Raw genomic sequence first — 22968 nt, 5'->3', positions numbered from 1 at the left:
TCAGTTCTAACTGTAACCTCTCAGTTCTAACTGTAACCTCTCAGTTCTAACTGTAACCTCTCAGTTCTAACCATAACCTCTCAGTTCTAACCGTAACCTCTCAGTTCTAACTGTAACCTCTCAGTTCTAACTGTAACCTCTCAGTTCTGACCATAACCTCTCAGTTCTAACCGTAACCTCTCAGTTCTAACTGTAACCTCTCAGTTCTAACTGTAACCTCTCAGTTCCAACCGTAACCTCTCAGTTCTAACTGTAACCTCTCAGTTCTAACCGTAACCTCTCAGTTCTAACCGTAACCTCTCAGTTCTAACTGTAACCTCTCAGTTCTAACCGTAACCTCTCAGTTTCAACCGTAACCTTGCAGTTCCAACCGTAACCTCTCAGTTCTAACTGTAACCTCGCAGTTCCAACCGTAACCTCTCAGTTCCAACCGTAATCTCTCAGTTTTAACCGTAACCTCTCAGTTCCAACCGTAACCTCTCAGTTCCAACCGAAACCTATCAGTTCTAACCGTAAACTCTCAGTTCCAACCGTAACATCTCAGTTCCAACCGTAACCTCTCAGTTCTAACTGTAACCTCTCAGTTCTAACTGTAACCTCTCAGTTCTAACCGTAACCTCTCAGTTCTAACCGTAACCTCTCAGTTTTAACCGTGACCTCTCAGTTCCAACCGTAACCTCTCAGTTCCCACCGTAACCTCTCAGTTCTAACTGTAACCTCTCAGTTCCAACCGAAACCTCTCAGTTCTAACCGTAACCTCTCAGTTCTAACCGTAACCTCTCAGTTCTAACCATAACCTCTCAGTTCTAACTGTAACCTCTCAGTTCTAACCGTAACCTCTCAGTTCTAACTGTAACCTCTCAGTTCTAACCGTAACCTCTCAGTTCTAACTGTAACCTCTCAGTTCTAACTGTAACCTCTGTTCTAACTGTAACCTCTCAGTTCTAACTGTAACCTCTCAGTTCTAACCGTAACCTCTCAGTTTTAACCGTAACCTCTCAGTTCCAACCGTAACCTCTCAGTTCTAACTGTAACCTCTCAGTTCCAACCGAAACCTCTCAGTTCTAACCAAAACCTCTCAGTTCTAACCGTAACCTCTCAGTTCTAACCGTAACCTCTCAGTTCTAACCGTAACCTCTCAGTTCTAACCGTAACCTCTCAGTTCTAACCGTAACCTCTCAGTTCTAACTGTAACCTCTCAGTTCTAACCTTAACCTCTCAGTTCTAACTGTAACATCTCAGTTCTAACTGTAACCTCTCAGTTCTAACTGTAACCTCTCAGTTCTAACCGTAACCTCTCAGTTCTAACTGTAACCTCTCAGTTCTAACTGTAACCTCTGTTCTAACTGTAACCTCTCAGTTCTAACCGTAACCTCTCAGTTCTAACTGTAACCTCTCAGTTCTAACCGTAACCTCTCAGTTCTAACCATAACCTCTCAGTTCTAACTGTAACCTCTCAGTTCTAACTGTAACCTCTCAGTTCTAACTGTAACCTCTCAGTTCTAACCATAACCTCTCAGTTCTAACCGTAACTTCTCTCTATTCACATGTCTAGTCTCATGCCTCATGATTCTGTTTGTCTCCTCCTTCTTTCTCACAACAGACCACAGACAGACAGCCCATAGTTCCTCTAATCCTCAATGAGCTAGTTTCCAAGTTAAATATTCATATACTGTGTGTGTGCACTTCTGTGTGTGTGTGTGTGTGTGTGTGTGTGTGTGTGTGTGTGTGTGTGTGTGTGTGTGTGTGTGTGTGTGTGTGTGTGTGTGTGTGTGTGTGAGCCTACAGTAAGGGTGTTCCCATGCCAGCTGTCTGGTTTGGAATAACAGGTCTCCTTGAATAGACTTGAAAAGTAGGCATGAGCAGAGGCATGATCTGTGTCCCCTACCATGGTGACATTTGTCCCCAAGACACACCCTGCATCCTACTCTCTCTCCATCTCTGTCTAATAAGGAGTTGTAAGGTGACGGTCACATGGTAACAAGAGGACTACGATGCTTACCAGCCGATTAGGCTCCATGGGGCACCTTACACGCAAGTAACAGTAGGCAGAGTAACTTATGTAACTTTGGTTTACGCTTAAGAACATGAAGTGCGGGTTAATTAAGCAAAAAGGCACGAGAGGGGTATGGGATATGGCCAATATACCATGGCTAAGGGCTGTTCTTAAGCACGACGCAACGCAGAGTGGTATATTGGCTATAAGTCACAAACCCCCAAGGTGCCTTATTGCTATTATAAACTGTTCACCAACTTCATTTGAGCAGTAAAAATAACTGTTTTGTCATACCCGTGTTATACGGTCTGATATACCACGACTGTCAGCCAATCAGCATTCAGGGCTTGAACCACCCAGTTTAGAACTACAATTATAAACTGGGTGGTTCGAGCCCTGAATGCTGATTGGCTGACAGCCATGGTATATTAGACAGTAAATGGCTAAGGGCTGTGTCCAGGCACTCTGCGTTGTGTTATTCATAAGAACAGCCCTTAGCCGTGGTAGATTGGCCATATACCACAAGATACCACAAGATACAGCATGCTGCTCCTAAATTATATTAAACTAAAGGGTTTTCCTTTACGTCATATACTGCATGCATTGTAGAGTGTATTCACTGCAATAGGTATGCAGTGGACAGTATGAACTGTAGAGTACAGTCTTGTGCAATGTAGCCTACACATCTTCTATGTGGATTTAACCTGTATAGCATACTGTGTGTAAAGGTATGCACTCCAGAGTAACCTACGTTTGGGGACATCCATGGGGTTGAGGCTGCCCAGCAGGTCTCTGACATACAGGCCATCCCCCTCCTCACGGCTCAGCCAGTTGTTGCAGGCGAAGTAGAACCGCAGGTGTGGACGGTTCATGTCGGTCACCACGACCCGGTCCAGGAACCAGCTGGCGTTCAAGCCACCTGTGTTGTCATGTTCAATCCTGGGGACACAATGACAGTCAGGTACTGGAGGAAACGTCTCCTCATTTGACAATTAGTCAAATTTCCACCCACTCTGACCATAGTGGGTGAAAACGCACTTTGGTGATGAAATGTCACTTCCTTATGTTATAAAATACATTTTACCAAGACACATATGATTATTCATGTTCTGAATCGTTCAAGAAATGTATTTCTCTAACATTTAATAACAGTCTATCTAAAAAGTCGGATTTCGTGACATACATCCAATAACAAGCATCAACAGAGCAGTGCAGCTTTCTCACAGCAACTTAGAGGATTTTACATGTTTTGGTGGCCATCTACAAAGTTGTTTCCACGGGTCTCACAAAGATAAATTAACATGACATGAACTGAATTAAATGTAAAAGGCTTTGAAAATAAAAAGCTTGCAGTACGCTCAGTGCTCTGTTTACATTTCAAAGAGATACACATGTTTTTTTCCTATAAATCTTTTAAAAAATTACAGGAATTTCTCATTACAATGAAAAGCATATACTAAAATCTGAAAATAGTACATGTCACGTCTCAAAACGTAGATCTTACCTCTGTTGTTTTATGTCCTGTAGATTCGAGAAGAAAGATGACGAGTTCAAAGTGAGCCTGTCAAGTAATTAGTAGTTCATTCTAGCACCTAGATGACAAGATGCTGTGCATTTTTCTAGATTTAGTCACCCTGTGCATAGACGTCAGTTCAACATCTAGTTTTGATTTACGAATGGTTGAGTTGTCAAATAATGTGAATTCAACATGAAATCAATAAAACATTTCACCATGATGCCATTGGATTTAGGTTAAAAATTGTATGAATAAATAGGAAATTCCCTTAAATTGATGACTTTTTGCAAGTCCAGTCAAGTTTCCACATTGAGTTGATTCAGCGTCATTACATTGATTTATTTTGTCGAAATGATGTGGACATTTCGATTCAACCAGTTTTTGGCCTATTTGGTCATTTTGGCCATCCTGCAAGTGTAAAAACTCCAATACATTGTGAACAGATTATGAAAAAGACATGAGGGTTGGACCATTGGTTTTCTTAGAGGAGTATTGGACACCCAACAATTAGCCTTCTGATATTCTAACTCGTTCTATCGGATACACAACACTGTTAAACAAAAACATTTGATAACATAATATCGCAACTACGAGCTACCATGTTTGCAACTAAGCTGCCACCATTTGGAAAGTACTGGGGAAGCACGCCAAACAAATGTTGGGATGATAGACCTAATGGTTTTTTTTTCGGAGCATATGCAGGGAGACACATTTGCATACCTTTTCAACACCTTCACAATGTTGGCAGCTTATTGGGAGGCTAGTTTTAAAACACTTTATTTTTACAGAGAACAGCACTGAACTTTAAAAAAACAAAACAATAACACTCACTCACTTAATATTGTAGCTGAATTCGGGAATGATAGACTGCTAGCCTAGACTTGAATGACCTTTTCATTTATTTTCCATTTTCAGATTTTTGTTGTGGCAAAGAAATCCCAGAGAAAATTCGGTGCACTCCGACACTTGTTTCTCACAGAGGTCATATCATGAAAGAACACAAGACGCTGTTGTGTAGTGGAGGCTTTGCAGGTATTCCTACAGTATACACACTTTTTTTCAGTGGGCATAGTTTAAACTCACTTCTTAATCCCAAGTCATTAGTATCAACGTAGTCCAGTGGTATGATAGTAAAATGTGTAGAATATCAGGAAAATAGCTTATACAGTTGAAGTTGGAAGTTTACATACACCTTAGCCAAATACATTTAAACTCAGTTTTTCACAATTCCTGACATTTAATCCTAGTAAAAAGTCCCTGTCTTAGGTCAGTTAGGATCACCACTTTATTTTAAGAATGTGAAATGTCAGAATAATAGCAGAGATTGATTTATTTCAGCTTTCATTTCTTTCATCACATTCCCAGTGGGTCAGAAGTTTACATACACTCAATTAGTATTTGCTAGCATTGCCTTTAAATTGTTTAACTTGGGTCAAACGTTTCGGGTAGCCTTCCATAAGCTTCCCACGATAAATTGGGTGAATTTTGACCAATTCCTCCTGACAGCTGGTGTAACTGAGTAAGGCTTGTAGGCTTCCTTGCTCGCACACACTTTTTCAGTTCTGCTCACAAATTTTATATGGGATTGAGGTCAGGGCTTTGTGATGACCACTCCAATAACTTGACTTTGATGTCCTTAAGACATTTTGCCACAACTTTGGGAGTATGCTTGGGGTCATTGTCCATTTGGAAGACCCATTTGCGACCAACCTTTAACTTCCTGACTGATGTCTTGGGATGTTGCTTCAATATATCCACATACTTTTCTTCCCTCATGATGCTATCTATTTTGTGAAGTGCACCTGTCCCTGCTGCAGCAAAGCACCCCCACAACATGATGCTGCCACCACCGTGCTTCGATGTTGGGATGGTGTTCTTCGGCTTGAAAGCCTCCCCCTTTTTCCTCCCACGATGGTCATAACGATGGTCATTATGGCCAAACAGTTCTATTTTTGTTTCATCAGACCAGAGAACATTTCTCCAAAAAGTATGATCTTTGTCCCCATGTGCAGTTGCAAACTGTAGTCTGGTGTTTTTATGTTGGTTTTGGAGTAGTGGCTTCTTCCTTGCTGAGCAGCCTTTCAGGTTATGTCGATATAGAACTTGTTTTACTGTGGATATAGATACTTTTGTACCTGTTTCCTACAACATCTTCACAAGGTCCGTTGCTGTTGTTCATGGATTGATTTGCACTTTTCTCACCAAAGTACATTCATCTCTAGGAGACAGAACGCGTCTCCTTCCTGAGCGGAGGCATTTTCCAAGCTGTTTAAAGACACAGTCAACTTAGTGTATGTAAACTTCTGACCCACTGGAATTGTGATACAGTGAACTTTCAGTGAAATAATCTGTCTGTAAACAATTGTTGGAAAAATGACTTGTGTCATGAACAAAGTAGGTGGCCTAACCGACTTGCCACAACCATAGTTTGTTAACAAGAAATATGTGGAGTGGTTGAAAAACAAGTTTTAATGTCTCCAACCTAAGTGTATGTAAACTTCTGACTTCAAATGTAGATCAACATGAGATGATCTATAAAACAATCCAAAAAATCCCTGCCCCATGGCAAAAAGTTTACAATTTGATTTAAAACAGCATCATTTTCTCTTAGCCTCATGACAGAATGTCTAGGATAGCATTATAAAACTGCAAATGTTTCTCTTTGCACCATTGCAGAATGTGTACAAATGCCGGAAGTTAGCTGACCCCCTCTCGCCAAATGCGGGGACCCCGAAATGTGGTAGTCTCACCCTGAGTGGAGGTGTAGGCGTACACTGTATCAATTACACTGGACACCTGCTTGTCGAACATCTCATTCCAAAATCATGGACATTGATATGGAGTTCATCCCCCCTTTGCTTCCATAACAGCCTCCACTCTTCTGGGAAGGTTTTCCACTAGATGTTGGAACATTTCTGCGGGGACTTGCTTCCATTCAGCCACAAGAGCGTTAGTGAGGTCGGGCACTGATGTTGGGCGATTTGGCCTGGCTCACAGTCGCCTTCCAATTCATCCCAAAGGTGTTTGATGGAGTTGAGCTCAGGGCTCCGTGCTAGCCGTCAAGTTCTTCCACACCGATCTCGACAAACCATTTCTATATGGACATCACTTTGTGCACGGGGGAATTGTCATGATGAAACAGGAAAGGGCCTTTCCCAAACTGTTGCCACAAAGTTGGAAGCACAGAATCATTGAGAATGTCATTGAATGCTACAGTGTTAAGATTACCCTTCTCTGTAACTAAGGGTCCTAGCCCAAACCATGAAAACAGCCACAGACCATTATTGCTTTTCCACCAAACTTTACAGTTGGCACTATGCATTCGGGCAGGTAGCGTTCTCCTAGCATCCGCCAAATCCAGATTCGTCTGTCGGATTGCCAGATGGTGAAGCGTGATTCATCATCCAGAGAAGTGTTTCCACTGCTCCAGAGTCCACTGGCGGTAAGCTTTACAGCACTTCAGCCGACGCTTGGCATTACACATGGTGATCTTAGGCTTGTGTGGTGCTGCTCGGTCATGGACCTTGCTTCCATAGTCTGTTTGGAACTCTTTCGTTTTGCAACCGAAGACAGACGATGTTTACACACTTTAGCACTCGGCAGTCCTGTTCTGTGAGCTTGTGTGGCCTACCACTTCGCAGCTGAGCCGTTGTTGCTTCTAGATGTTTCCACTTCACTATAATAGCACTTACAGTTGACCGGTGCAGGGAAATTTGACGAACTGACTTGTTGGAAAGGTTGCATCCTATGACGGTGCCACATTGAAGGTCTTCAGTAAGGCCATTCTACGGCCAATGTTTGTCTATGGAGATTGCTTGGCTGTGTGCTTGATTTTATACACCTGTCATCAATGGGTGTGGCTGAATTAATTTGAAGGGGTGCCCACATACTTTGTATGTATAGTGTTTGCATGTAGTACAATAGAGAATAATCATGCACAAAGTAGCATACACAAACGCAAAGTATGTGTCATGTATTCACATACTCGCCGCACACATAGTCTAGTTTTCGCAAAATATGGAGCAGCTCACAGAAGAAAGACATTGGTAGCTGGTAGGGTAGATATCTGCCAGTAAATTCTATCTAAGGCAACAATGGTTACGCAAACCAGGTATCTAAAAAGTTTGGTCCGAAGTCTTGGTTGAATCTTTGTCATGTGCATTTCAGTCCTCATGCGCTCTTTGAACATTTCTGAATGCTTTCCCAAAAAACTTTCCCAATTAAAAGTAGGCCTACCTGGCAGAACGACATCATGAAGATTTTTCCCAGACTTCAAAAATGGTCTTCTGATGTGGTTTAAGCAGTATTGGGGACTTAAAACATCACATTTTTGTAGTTTTTCTATAAAAAAGTGTGATTTTGAGAGTGAAAACCTGACAAATCTATAGAAAACACATTTAAAACTTAGGAAAACATTTTTCACACAAGGTGCCTTTCCTTCGCCATGCGGGCCGTTTGGGAAATACCTGGAGAGGTATACTCACCACTACACTGACCAGTCCTGCTACGACATTGTGAGTAGGCCTTTTTTTTGCATAGTTAAGTTCAGTTTTGCAGAGATAAAATTTTGCCCAAAGTGGCATCTTACAGATGAAATATCCTATGTTATGAGAAATTGTAGGCCTATTAATTTAGGTAGTGGTTAATTGACAATTAGCCTTGGAAAGTTTCAGAACACATTGAAATGGATAATGAAGATGGTCTAGAGCAGGGATGGGCAACTAGTGAGGGGACCGGCGAGATGGCCACTAAAATAGGGGGGGTGGATGTGGATACGCAGACCCACAAGCCACTGCGGCCCCTCGTGATGAGTTCAGTTTTTTATGTGGCCCCCACCCCCATAAAAGTTGCCCATCTCTGGTCGAGATTTTGCACTTCAGATTTTCCGATGTTTTATTTTTTTTTATTCCTATAAAGATATAGCTCTAGGCTACTACCAACACCCAGGGCATTGCAGTCACTCAGACAATCTATGTCTCCTCACTTTTTAAGACTGGGATGTGACCCAGATCCCATCTCTAGCACCATCATTATCACAACCCCCAGTGAACAGATGGTGCTTCACGCTCAGTGATCATTCTGAGGAAATCCCCCACAGGCATTATAAACTCAGTCGGCGACTACAGGACAGTATGCTGTTAATGTAGTGTACTATAAGTTAAACTAGTGGTTTCAGTCACCATGATGCCATCACCATAAGCCATGCTGTACCTCAGCTTCTTCAAGGGCCCAACATTGTGTGTTTTAATCCGGAACACGTCCGTCTTATTTTTCTCAAATGCCGTTCGGCTTCTGTAATGTGAAAAAAGATAGCATGAGCAAAAGAGAGAGACAGCCTACAAGATAAATAGGGATAAAGATAGATCTTGTCAATTGCAGCTGTTGACAGATTAGACCACTTAGTGTGAGGCACAATGAGGATCTCCTGCCAGGCTGGTAAGGGTGGCAGAATCCCAGTATTCTGTTGCCCCCTCTAAATATTGGTAACACTTTCTTTGACATGAGTGGTCTTGAATGTACATGACACCTCATGATAGGTCTTATGTCATATTCATGTCATATGAACCATCAAATAAAGTGTTACCTGAAAGACAATCCTATTCAGCGTCAAATCAAAAGTGCATAGGCCAGCCTACTATTGTCTCTGTCACAGGGTGGTAGAATCGGACACCTGCCCAGAGACAGTCTGGGGTTTTGGCACTCCTCTACCCACTCCTCTACCTCTGACAGTGACAGATAGCTGGTGTCTCTGCGGCAGGTCCTTCTCTGCCATCCGTGGTGAATCAGATACGATACCCTCCGACAATAGAGAATAGACCTGGCATTGTCATTGGACCCACATTTCTCTTAATGCTCCCCTGCCCACAATGATGGTGAATATTCAACTCTATGTGATAATGCCAGGCCTGCACTCCCTAAATAATGGGCAAAATGCGTGAAAGGACTAAATGACTGTCCAACACTGTGTCTAAAATGTACCTGCAAAAGAAATTCAAACTGACATTGACAAAACAAATCAACCCCAATGCAAACTTTGGAATTCATGTCACTTGAACAGTTATATCTGCACAGTTCCATCGGAATTCCAAAATGTTGCATTTCGCTCTGCCTTGATTGTTCCAATCTTGCAGACCTGTTGAAAAGCAGAGCTTCCACTTACCTGTATCATGATGCAAATGTTCATTGATCATTCCATAATACAGGTAGAACATACAGGACATGGGCTATATCTGAGTAAGGTGAAACTGTACTCCTCAGTTGTAATGTTGGTAATAACAATAAAGCTATATGTCACAGCTATTTGTAATGAATTACACATTGACACATGGACCTAGAAAACATGAATATACACAGCAGACTGCATACATACTATATGCACATACATTTGTATATATACAGGGTCTTTGTATGTTCATCTGTATATTCTGTGACATATTGAGTCAATGTGTCTAATGTGATGGGGGAGAATGACAGGACTTCCAGGTGTGAGTGACAAGGTGTAGTCAACTGTACTATAGATGAGGCCTGGGTACAGGATACTGTATACGTGTAAATCTATCTGCGTATCCATGGGTGTGTAGTGATAAGGAGAGCCTGCGACTTGCATGATAACAGTCCCTGTACTATGGGTCCTCATATTACAACACGGATTAGTGTGTCGTCTGGAAATGACATCGTGGTCTTCTTTCATTTGCTCTAAATGAAAAGAAGACCGGCCATGTCACGTAGTTCTTCCTTACTCCAGATACTTTGTGTGTCCATTATGTGTACGGAGTGCATCCCGTACTTTAGCCAGGCCTCTATCAAACGCATTACAAGCTTTGCTTCCTCTCATAATGGATCGTATCCATCAGTTACATCATTTCTATGACCATCTGGCAAACGTGATAAGGCCAGTTCTTAAAATGATCAGTAGCTTTTTTTGTGGTTTGATAAATGTATTGATTTGATAGTTGAGGTCAGAGCAGCATCACTAAGTCAGCTCATGTGAGGCTCATGTGGTTAAAGTTACAGGACTGCACTCTTATACAGCCTCATACCCACAATGCAACACAACACAGGTAATCCTACTGTAATAATCATCCTTAGGTAGACCGATAAAAATACCTCTTTTCTGTGCTGAAGAATCAGAGAGAAATGCAAAGGTTAAAGGTTAAAGAGTAACAGTTGGCATAGAAAATTATTTTTTTTTCTGCACAAATAGTAAAATTCCACATTGTACATCCCATTCACAACATCCAAATTGTACATTCATGAATTAGGATGAAAACGTATACCTTGTCAATGATTCACAGTGTATATAATTCAATGCTAGCAATAAATAAATACTAAAGATTGAAACATATTGACAGAGCATTTTGAGTTCAGGATTACGTTTATAAGATAATATGGAACATGATTGGGAGCGTGTCCTTTTATAACCCTGACCCTCTGTGAGTCAGTAGTTCATTATAGTAAGTGATGTATTCCAGCATTTATTTTTAGTACTACCGCAGAGCTGACATATGCATTAGGAGAAAATACCATAGAACTCACTTGCTGGCCAGGTGCACTTTGGGAGTGATGCCAAAGTCTCCAAAAAGAGTGACAAACACATTGGCGTCTGTGCCTGCCCCTCTCACATCACCTGTGACAGTCACCACCTCATACACTGAGAGACAGAGAGAGAGAGAGAGAGAGAGAGAGAGAGAGAGAGAGAGAGAGAGAGAGAGAGAGAGAGAGAGAGAGAGAGAGAGAGAGAGAGAGAGAGAGAGAGAGAGAGAGAGAGAGAGAGAGAGAGAGAGAGAGAGAGAGAGGTGAGGCATAATTTCATTAGTTGATTTGATACATTAGTTGAGCCCACAACACAACAATCTATTCAGAAGCCCTGCTGAAACGCAGATTAAAAATGTTGTCCTTCTGCTTGTGGGCATGACCTCGCTTTACAGCGTCAGCTGAACATTGGGCCTGAACCCTGTCCAATCTATTTCTCCATAAGTTTGACCAGGCTTCATAAACAAATAGGATAAAAGTAAGATCATAAGAACCGGCAATGTGTCACCTGAAAACATGTTGATAGCCTTTTACGATGGCGCAATTAGTAGCATTATGTTTCCTTCCATAGAGGCCTGCCAGGGAACTCACTGCAGATAATCTGCCGTTGGAGAATCCATGCCTGGCTGCAAGCCTACTAAGGCTTTCTCTCTCACATTTCAGAGCTGGATTTGTGTCTCTCTCTCTCTCTCTCTCTCTCTCTCTCGCTCTCTCTCTCTCTCTCTTTCTTTCTTTCCCTTTCCCTCTCACTCTGTCTGTCTGATTAACTGACAGCCTCCAAACAGAAAGGGAGGAAGGTAGATGAACACTCCTCAGTATCGTGTGACTGTGTTTGTTTGGAACCCACCACACCCGTCTCTCTGGGTTTATGTCTGTGACTAAAGCATGTGTAGATGTGTTTGTTTGGAACCCACCACACCCGTCTCTCTGTGTTTATGTCTGTGACTAAAGCATGTGTAGATGTGTTTGTTTGGAACCCACCACACCCGTCTCTCTGTGTTTATGTCTGTGACTAAAGCATGTGTAGATGTGTTTGTTTGGAACCCACCACACCCGTCTCTCTGTGTTTATGTCTGTGACTAAAGCATGTGTAGATGTGTTTGTTTGGAACCCACCACACCCGTCTCTCTGTGTTTATGTCTGTGACTAAAGCATGTGTAGATGTGTTTGTTCTACTGCTAAAGCTGTAAGTCAGTGGAAGGGCATTCTATAATTCCTTGAGTCTGGTTTTTATACAAACAATATGAACCTGGATTGTTATAGGTTCCCGAATGATTTCCTTTGTTATATTATGTCTTCTTCCTTCATCAGGCTTCATCAGGCTTCATCAGGCTTCATTAGGCGTTTTCTATACCACTGAGAACTGAAGGTAAAGTACACTTAGAAAAAGCTTTGGCTTTCCGCCTTGAAGAACCCTTTTTGTCTCCAGGTAGAACCCTTTTTAGTTCCAGATAAAAACCCTTCTGGGTTCCAGGTAGAACCCTCTGTGGAAAGGGTTCTACATGGAACCAAATAGCGTTCTTCAAAGGGTTCTCCTATGGAAACAGCCAAAAAAACCTTTAAGATTCTAGATAGCACCTTTTTGCACATGGTAGTAATAGGATAGAGCTTGGGCTATAGAATAATGTAACCAGGGCGTTTGGGTAAAACCCCCTGGCCAGTCAATAGCATTAGGTAACATGCAGATCATGGTTACAGTTTTTCTCAATTGCTAAATCACAATTTCTGAAACCTTGCTCCATTTCCTGAAAACATTAAACACAAAACCTCATCTTCAAGCACTATTTACATAACCTCTGACTCCTCTTGCAAAATGAAACATTCACCTCAAAACAGTTTATAAACAAAGTGATCAAAATGATATACACTCTCAAGCAGTCAGTAAACAATACACCGAAAAATAGAAAACACATTGTTCAAAACATACAATTCTCAGGGAGAAGTACATTTTTAATCCAAAAAAATATTCATATTTTTCCGTCATTGTCTTTTGATGAACGAAAACATGTTCTATCATAGTAGCTCAAAATTGATCAGAAATTACTACTCTGCTTTGCTCTTTGCAATTTTGTTTTTTGTTCTTCCTCCTCCTTGTACCTCTATTTTTACAGTACTGTACCCTGCATCTCACAAACTTGTCCTTTGTCTCTGTGATACTGTAATTCTTGTTCTTTGTTAATATGAACCTGCAACCAGTCAAAATCTATTGAGCAGTCAGTACTGTTAATAAATGGAAAGCACAATGTTCAGGGCCATACAATTAATCCATTATACAGTATACAGCCTACAATGCACTGTACTACAGTATCCATTCTCAGACTTTCTCCTTCCCACCTTCAACAACCTGTTTGCTCTCTGAACTGGCTTATATTGGTTGTGTCGCATCATTTGAAACAGGTTAAATCAATTTTGAGTGGTTGTGTTCAATCAATGACATATGTTCTCTATTTGTATTTGATTGTTGCCACTTGTGTTTACCAGTATGGATGACATGTGCATTGGAGTGCAGAATGAGTTTTGAGAATGAGAATGTGTTTAGAGTTTTGCTGAAAAGTCTAAGTGAGATCTGCAAATTGTGTTTTACCATGTGAAATGGTTTAAGGTATCGACAACAGACTGCATAATTAGGTAAATGAGTCCAGGCAACTGAGAACTTTGTTCAGCCAATGGGGTTTAGTGTTTTAGCAATTGAGAAAAAAATCAAGGGTAAATACCAGGGCCTGTAAGTAGAAGTCCCTGGTAAATACTGTATGACATTGGGTAAACATTGATTGTACAGCCTCATAAATTATACAAAATGGAACCTTGTGTGGTATTCCTCTGGAAACATTCAGATGACCCCAGCATTGCACTGATAGCCTCAACCCTAACAGTGAAAATTAGGAGCAGTTAATTATAAAGACACCCAAGAAAACATTACGAGAGAGAGAGGGAGAGAGAGAGAGAGAGAGAGAGAGAGAGAGAGAGAGAGAGAGAGAGAGACAGAGAGAGAGAGAGAGAGAGAGAGAGAAAGAGAGAGAGATGATAAAACCTGATCTCGGAGAGACCTGATAAAGAGCGATGATAAAACCTGATCACAGAGAAAGACCTGATAAAGAGAGATGATAAAACCTGATCTCAGAGAGACCTGATAAAGAGAGATGATAAAACCTGATCTCAGAGAGACCTGATAAAGAGAGATGATAAAACCTGATCTCAGAGAGACCTGATAAAGAGAGATGATTAAACCTGATCTCAGAGAAAGACCTGATAAAGAGAGATGATTAAACCTGATCTCAGAGAAAGACCTGATAAATGATTATAAAAAGAGATGTGATAATGGTATGACCTGATGAACCTGAGCTGATATGTGTAGAAGATAGAGAGTTATCCTTCTGGAGCCTAGGTTAGCAGGCCAAGCCTTCAGCCAAGCCTCACTTTATCAAAGCCAGGTAACTGAGAAGACAGACACCTATCCTCCTTAGGCCTTAAGTGATGAGACACCACTAACCCAAACTGCATCTCCATCACAGTCACAGAGCAGACTAAATATAGATCTGCCTTTGTGTCAACTGCTTTTACTAGCAGTGCAATGTAAAGATGAAACCTACCATTAACATTATTATTTTAAATGGAAAATGGTCTTTAGTGAGCTATTTAAAGGCTTGCTATAGCTCTTTCAGTAAGGCCCAGCTTATTGTGTGTGTGTGTGTGTGTGTGTGTGTGTGTGTGTGTGTGTGTGTGTGTGTGTGTGTGTGTGTGTGTGTGTGTGTGTGGTCTCAGTCCTTGCCCCTGGCACCCAGCGTTGCTCTCAGCTCTACCCCAACCTTTCCTCCCAACCCTGGCCCTAGGCCCTGGCCCTAGGCCCTGGCCCCAGCCTGACTCCAAGCAGCTGTCGGCCTCTCAGTCTCTGTGGGGCTTCATTCATGTGGAACACACTGAGCTTTCATCCAGGGACAATCACAGAGGGGTCCCCAGACAGGCTCTACAACAACACAGTAGAGTCCAGCTTGGCTGTAGAAATAGAACTCAGTGCCACTTCAGAATACAGCACTGCTTAGAACTGGAGTACCCAGACTTACAGCTGAACTATGTAGAGGTACTGTCATGCCCTAGCTGGGAGCCGTCCCATGGTCCTACCTTTCTTTTTGTGGTACTCTTCCTCATAGCCATCGGAGGAGTCCGTTTGGTAGGTCATCAGCTCATTGTAGTAGATCTCAGCGTAATCCACCTGCTTGGCCTTGGGCTTCTTCCCTTTCTTCCCTTTCTTGTCTTTCTTGTCCTCATCACTGTCGGCCGATCCCTTCTTCTGCTTCTTCTTCTTTTTCTTCTTGGAGTCTTCTTCTTCTCCCTCCTGATCTTCCAAGAGGGGCTCCTCATCCTGAGCTTTCTTCTTCTTCTTCCCTCCATCTGTGGACTTCCTGCCTTTGGACCCCATCTCCTCCTCTCCCTGTTGGTCTCCCTCAGAAGACGACTTCTTTTTCTTCTTCTTTTCCTCCTTAAGTTCTCCCTCAGTCATGTCCTCTTCTTCGGATTTCTTCTTCTTGGGTTTGGTTTCGATGGTGTCATTGTTGTTCTGCTCGTCATCTCCCTCTTCCTCATTTTCAATCACTTCATCCCCCTCCCTCTTCTCTGCATCATCTTCTGCTTTCTTTTTCTTCTTTTCTTTTTTCTCTTTCACCTTATCGTGGCGTTCCCCTTTATTCTTCCTCTCTTTCTCTGGATCCTCGTCAGACTCCTCTGGGCTCTTGTGTTTCTTCCTCTTCTTCGCTCCGTCTGGCTTGGTGTCTCCGCTGGCGTCAGACTTGCTCTTCCCTTTCGGTTTTGGCTCCTTTTCCTCCACGTCGCAAACCACCTCTTCAGTTTCCTCCGTTCCTGCAGTTTTTTTCTCTCTTGAGGGCATATTTTATTCATCCGCTTCCCTGGCCTTCAGTTTCGTAAGAGCTTCCTTGAGTTTCTGGAGGTGTAAGACAATTCATTTGACCCGTGGCGGCAGGCCGCGCAGTGGCCCCTGGGTACACTGGACTGGACTGGCTGGTGTGTGGGTTTGCGGGAGGAGGATGCTGGGGCCGCACGGAGCTCTGTCTGGCTAGGAGCGCTCCTCCTGGGGCAGGGCCTCCAACACGCTCTGCTCATGAAAAATTACTGGCTTCACGTGACCCACAGGAGAAAGCCCTGTGAAAAAGGAGCCTTGCCGAGAGAACTTATCCTCTCTGCCCCGCGCTGTGTTCTCCATTATTCATAGTGTCAGGATCGCTTTACGGGCCGGGGGCGTCTAGCTTTTACCTATGTGCACACTCAAGCACACGTACACTCACACACCTACAAGCACAAACACAACACACACCCCTCTCCACCACCTGGACACACATAATGCATTATCATGAACAACTGCAGGACATGACTGAACATACAAGGCCTAAGTGTATTGAACTCATATTAGTCCTATGCATGGAGCGCTTACCTGCAGCTAGTCTACAGTCAAACTAAAAGTCCAGCTGTAAGACGAATGTCCAAACAATGATTATCTTATGGCTGGTGCGATGGATCCACTTTGCACCTCAGAGAGCTGGTTAGAGAATTTAGTTGTAGCAAATATTTAATATCTGACAACCATTAACCATAAAGTAAAACAAAAAAATAAGTTCAGATGTTTTTTGACCAGAGAAAACAGCATTTCATGCGAATCAACACCATTTAGTGTTTTCCGTAACACTTTATTATAAGCTCATTAGTAAGGCCTTATGAGTTGTTCATAAACATCTAGAACTACATTCATAAAGTATTATGACCAAGCTGTATGATGCATTATGATGAAAAGTTCTATAAATGAGCAATAAGGGGCGGCCGGGTAGCCTAGTGGTTAGAGAGTTGGACTAGTAACCGAAAGGTTGCAAGTTCGTATCCCCAAGCTGACAAGGTACAAATCTGTCGTTCTGCCCCTGAACAGGCAGTTAACCTAGGCTGTCATTGAAAATAAGAATTTGTTCTTAACTGACTTGCCTAGTTAAAAAAATAAGGCCTGAGGGGGTGTGGTATATGGCCAATATATGCTGTTCTTATGTACAATACAACACAAACCCCCGATGTGCCTTATTTATATTATAAACTGGTTACTAACGTAATTAGAGCAGTAAAAAAATATACCTGTGGTATACGGTCTGATGTAACACGGCTGTCAGCCAATCAGCATTCAGGGCTCGAACCACCCAGTTTATAACGCCTAATACAAATCACCAGTAAAGCTCCATCCATAATGACCTCTGCTGTTTAGAAGGAGTCAGGTCAACCCAGCCTCACCTCTGACCACTGCCTGCAAGAACAAGGTATTTAGCTTGTGATTTACAAACTATCATCTACTGTAGCACTACTTACTAGAGTTTGGTGTAGGTTAAATACTGTGCATTGTTGTGGTTTCACTTTGCTTGTTTAATCAGGAAATGCAGGACATCTCTTAAGCCGTTTCTCCTACTCTTTTAAATGCAGTTGAATAAAACATGTTTTAATCACACAGACCCATGTTTAATTCACATGGACAAAGGATTCAAATAGACGACAGACGATAAGACAGGTTAACCACTTACACAAAGCTACAGGCAAAGTAACACTTGATCTAATCCTGGATAAAAATCCAATCTCAAGTAGTACTGCATTGTACTTTGATATCCTGCATTCTATGAATGCTAAAACAAATGAAAAGGTCGGCACAACTTCCTGTTGAGGGTTGAGAAGTTTTTAAGAAAACAGTAACCTCAGACGATGTATTATTTCGGAATCAAGTTCATGTGCACATGTGGCACACTCCATAACCTTTCGTATACATATCTGCACCTGTGCATGAGCCAAACCGCTTCATTAGGCTTATTGCTGCTACCAGATACCGGATCATCTAGACAGGAGGCGGTCAGGGGGGAAGGAGATTAAGGAAGGGGATTGGAGAGGAGGGAAAGAGATCTGGCATAATAATCTTCATATCTCTGTAATCAACTGTCTGATGATACCCAATCCACAAATGACTGCAGATAGTCAGGTCTCGTCTCAGCAGTTAACCGCAGAGCATATCTAAAAATAGCTACATGATTGACTGATTGATTTGTTTTATTATTATAGTGTTGGTCATCTTCAGGATGCCCAGCCCACATGGACTTATAAAACACTGCAGTTGCTGTAGCTCTTTACTTTTATTCAAGTATGACAATTGGGTACTTTTTCCACCACTGATGATATTGATTTAACAATTAAACACTTTTCCATTGCCCCATGTAGTACATGACAGAACCGACCATACCACTGATCAATATTATATTGGGTTTTCTGGCAAGCTTCCAGGTTATCAATAAGGTCCTTAAGAACAGTGCAGCACTTTAAGATGACAGAAAACAGTCAGGTAGGCTTCTAGGACTTTTGGTCTGATTTGCATTTGACTTAGATAAGCTTACACCACCTTCCTCCCCAGTACAGTTTCCCACCATGAATTTCAGAAACAACAATGAATGAAGAGGCAGTCTACTACAGTCTCCAGTCAGGCCAATACACTCAGGACCTTTACTTTCCACAAGCTCTGTTGAGGTAATCACATTCAACCCCACACATGTATTCAGACAGTTGTGGGATGTTACAGAACAGTCGACGACTAGTTTTCCCTTTGTTGATATTGATGTGAAATGTATCATTTTGTGGTGATAATCTACCATTCAGAATGCCTCACTTGGAATCCTTTAAGAAGCCAATGAACTTTTCCCCATGCCTATTTCCCCACATTTCGAAAACAATTCTTACACATTTTCAAACTTGAGTAAAACCCCATATACAGTATCGTAACACAACTACATGTGCTAACAAAGCACCACGCACACCTGGAGCGGCAGGTAGCCTAGTGGTTGAGTGTTGCACTAGTAACCGAAAGGTTGCAAGATCAAATCCCAGAGCTGACAAGGTAAAAATCTGTTGTTCTACCCCTGAACAAGGCAGTTAACCCACTGTTCCTTGGCTGTCATTGTAAGTAAGAATTTGTTCTTAACTGACTTGCCTAGTTACATTTAAAAACACCATACAAAAAAGGTGCTATCCAGAATCTGAAAGGGTTCTTTGGCTGTCCCCATAGGATAACTCTTTTTGATTCTGTAGAAAAAGGGTTCTACATGGAATCCAAAAGGGTTCTACTTGGAACCAAAAAGGGTTTTCCTATGAGGACAGCCGAAGAACACTTTTGGAACCCCATCATAAACAAATAATTAATTTCTTACCTTCTTAAGGACTTACCTCTTCATCCATATCCTATCAACTGCTGATCATCACAATCAATGTGACGACCTGCATCTACACAACTGGATAACTGCTCACCTGTATCCCTACCCGACCTCTTCATTTTCTTTATAACCGTGCTGACTTCTCTGAATCTTCTCCTCCGTACCTGCTAGTGAGGTGACCTGAAGATCACGAGGTCAATCCCTTGTACTCTGCTCCCTTTATACCCATGTCACCTCTTTAAATAAGCATGAGAACACCATTCAGTGGAAAGTGAACTTGGATTTAATTAGAACAGGTGAAAACAGAGAAAGCTTTGTGATTATACTGTAAGAGGAGAGACACAGTGATTGAAGTTTACTTGGTTAGGATTCAGACAGGTTGGTTATGTTGAAAGGTCTATGTTTAAAGGGGAATATTGTGATTCTTGTGGCTTCTCGGTCAGTGTCAAATGTTTTAGGCAGATATTGACTGTGTTTTATTCCTCTAAAAGCTACACGGAGCTTGATACATAGTGTATGTAGGATCTGGAAAACTTAATTACACACATTCTCAATTCAAATATGCTTTTTTGCTGCACAGGAAATGGTTTTGACTTGTTTCGGGGGCCTACCCTGTACATCTAAATACCTAGTGGTTCTGACAGCTCAACGGTTTCAGTATTATGCTAGGCCTGTGAAATGCATTAGGCCTAAACAGTGCATTCGGGAAAGTATTCAGACCTCTTGACTTTTTTCACATTTCGTTACGTTACAGCCTTATTCTAAAAATGATTCAATTGTTGTTTTTCCTCATCAATCTACACACAATACCACATAATGCCAAACCAAAAACAGATTTTTCGACATTTTTGCAAATGTATAAAACCTATTAACCTGAAATATCACATTTACATAAGAAGTCAGACCCTTTACTCAGTACTTTGTTGAAGCATCTTTGGCAAGCGATTGAAGCCTCGAGTTTTCTTGGGTATGACGCTACAAACTTGACACACCTGTATTTTTGGAGTTTTTCTCATTCTTCTCTGCAGATCCTCTCTGGTTCTGTCAGGTTGGGTGGGAGCATTGCTGCACAGCTATTTTCAGGTCTCTCCAGAGATGTTCGATCTGGTTCAAGTGGCTGTGCAACTCAGGGACATATGAAGACTTGTCCCGAAGCCACCCCTGCATTGTCTTGGCTGTGTGCTTATGGTCGTTGTCCTGTTGGAAGGTGAACCTTCTTCCCAGTCTAAGGTTCTGAGCAGGCTTTCATCAAGGATCTCTCTGTACTTTTCTCCATTCATATTTTCCTTGATTCTAACTAGTTTCTCAGTCCCTGCCGCTGAAAAACATTCCTACAGCATGATGCTGCCACCACCATGTTGTACAGTAGAGATGCTGCCAGGTTTCCTCCAGACGTGACACTTGGCATTCAGGTCAGAGTTCAATCTTGGTTTCATCAGACCAGAGAATTTTGTTTCTCATGGTCTGAGAATCCTTTAGGTGCCTTTTGGCAAACTCCAAACGGGCTGTCATGTGCCTTTCACTGAGGAGTGGCTTCTGTCTGGCAACTCTACCATAAAGGCCTGATTGGTGGAGTGCTACAAAGATGGTTGTCATTCTGGAAGGTTCTCCCATCTCCACAGAGGAACTCTGGAGCTCTGTCAGAATGACCATCGGGTTCTTGGTCACCTCCTTGACCAAGGCCCTTCTCCCTCGATTGCTCAGTTTGGCCGGGCAGCCAGCTCTCGGAAGAATCTTGATGGTTCCAAACTTCTTCCAATAAAGAATGATGGAGGCCACTGTGTTCTTGGGGACCTTCAATGCTGCAGAAATGTTTTGGTACACTTCCCCAGACCTGTGCCTCGACACGAGCCTGTCTCAGAGCTCTACGGACAATTCCTTTGACCTCGTTTTTGCTCTGACGTGCATTATCAATTGTGGGACCTTATATAGACAGATGTGTGCCTTTCCAAATCATGCCCAATCAATTAAATTCACCACAGGTGGACTCCAATCCAGTTGTAGAAACATCTAAAGGATGATCAATGGAAACAGGATGCACCTGAGTCTCATTGCAAAGGGTCTGTTTTTTATTTCTAAAAACCTGTTTTCGCTTTGTCATTATGGGGTATTGTGGGATGAGGGATAAAACTGATTTAATCCATTCTTGAATAAGGCTGTAATGTAACAAAATGTGGAAAAAGTCAGAATACTTTCCGAATGCACAGTATATGGTGTACATGGTGGTGGATACTATACTGTAGGCCAGGTCTGCCTTGATACCTCATTCATGGTGTGTAGGTATGAAGTGTATCACATCACCTACAGATGTAGGATCTTAATTTGATCACCTTGTTGCAGGAGAACTTTCCTGCAATGCATTTGTATTTGAGGTCAAAAAGGTTTCTTAAACTTGTAATTTCCGGTTTGACATTTCAGAGTTGATTTTCCCTTATGAAAAATGTATATTAATTATAATCCACATAATAATTCACATTTCCTGTTACTACAGGATTATTTTCCTGCTGTAGCAAACTGGCTCAAATTAAGATCCTACATCTGTAAGAGTTTCATTGATTTGTCCATGTCTTGTGTGTCCAACATTACTTGATAGATGATACGTGTGGGGTCCCAACATCTCGTATATAATAGCATGGTCTTTCTCAGATTTCACTGCTATGGCAGGTGTATTCCTATTGCACCTAATAGTTATGGTATATGGTGACTCAGTGGGACTTGATCATGATGTACAGATGCCATATCTTAATTTGAGCCAGTTTCAGACAGCAGGAAAATAATTCTGCAGCAACAGGAAATTTACATTTTTATGTGGATTATAATTAATGATTTTTTTTTGCAGAGCAAAACAAGTATAAAATGTTAAAGTGGAACTTACAAACTTTAGTTAGCCTTTTTAAACCTTGATTACACTACAAGTTTGCATTTTCTTCAACAACAGGACGGTCAAATTATGATCCTACATCTGTAAAGGCAGCAGTAGCTGCCTTCCGTTAGTGATTCAGTGAGCGGACAGGACATAGACACCACGTCTGCTTAATTATTGAGGCACTGACAGTAGCTTTGCTTAAGGAGCTAATTGGAGCAGACAAACCAGAGGTCAACTGACCCGAAACGAGACGGTAAATTGGTAAATTCTACACCATGTGGTTGCGGACCATCCATTTGGAGCACATACAGGTTTATTTTCATTATGCACTAAACGGAAGAAAAGTGACTGAAACACGGAGGAACTACTTGGACTTGTCATAAGAGACGTTCATTTTCTGTTGCTTGCTCTAATGATCATGGCCCGGATGTGCCCATCAACTGGAAACAGAAGACTTCTCTTCAGAGGAAAAGATAGCATTAGCTGTCCTTCATTGGGAGAAACTTCATTTTCCTGTCATCTTTAATTTCACTCCCTCAAAGATTATAGTTTGATAAATACTCCAAATGCTACGCACAGGGCACACACTGGTTGAATTACATTGAACCTATGTGGAATACAAGCTGAATTGACGTCTGTGCCCAGTGGGTATATTCAATTGCCTATAATGCTATGCTGCATTTCCCATTTGCAGTGTTAGTACAGTAGATTTTGGCTGTGTGGTGATTGGAGGGTTAAAATGATTGGTTGAGAAAAATGCCTGACCAAAATCCATATTTCGGTGTAGATCAGATGTTTATATATAGAAACAAAATGAGCAAGACAAGCA

At 41.9% G+C, this 22968-nt stretch overlaps 1 protein-coding gene across 1 annotated transcript in view; it reads right to left on the bottom strand.

Moving 5' to 3' along the window:
- Window positions 1–15937, bottom strand: part of loxhd1a (lipoxygenase homology PLAT domains 1a) — a 52196-nt gene extending 36259 nt beyond the window's left edge. The window contains exons 1-4 of the mRNA XM_090234025.1: window positions 15165–15937; window positions 11049–11163; window positions 8724–8804; window positions 2748–2935 (exon numbers count right to left, since the gene is read on the bottom strand). Coding sequence (XP_090090151.1) covers window positions 2748–2935; window positions 8724–8804; window positions 11049–11163; window positions 15165–15927 — 1147 coding nt within the window. The 5' untranslated portion in view covers window positions 15928–15937. The remainder of the gene's footprint in view (window positions 1–2747; window positions 2936–8723; window positions 8805–11048; window positions 11164–15164) is intronic.
- Between the last annotated feature and the right edge of the window lie 7031 nt (window positions 15938–22968).

Source organism: Oncorhynchus mykiss, chromosome 5, assembly GCF_057628025.1.
Source record: "Oncorhynchus mykiss isolate SJ-2025 chromosome 5, ASM5762802v1, whole genome shotgun sequence".
Taxonomy (NCBI): domain Eukaryota; kingdom Metazoa; phylum Chordata; class Actinopteri; order Salmoniformes; family Salmonidae; genus Oncorhynchus; species Oncorhynchus mykiss.
This window is presented reverse-complemented; position numbering and strand designations above follow the sequence as displayed.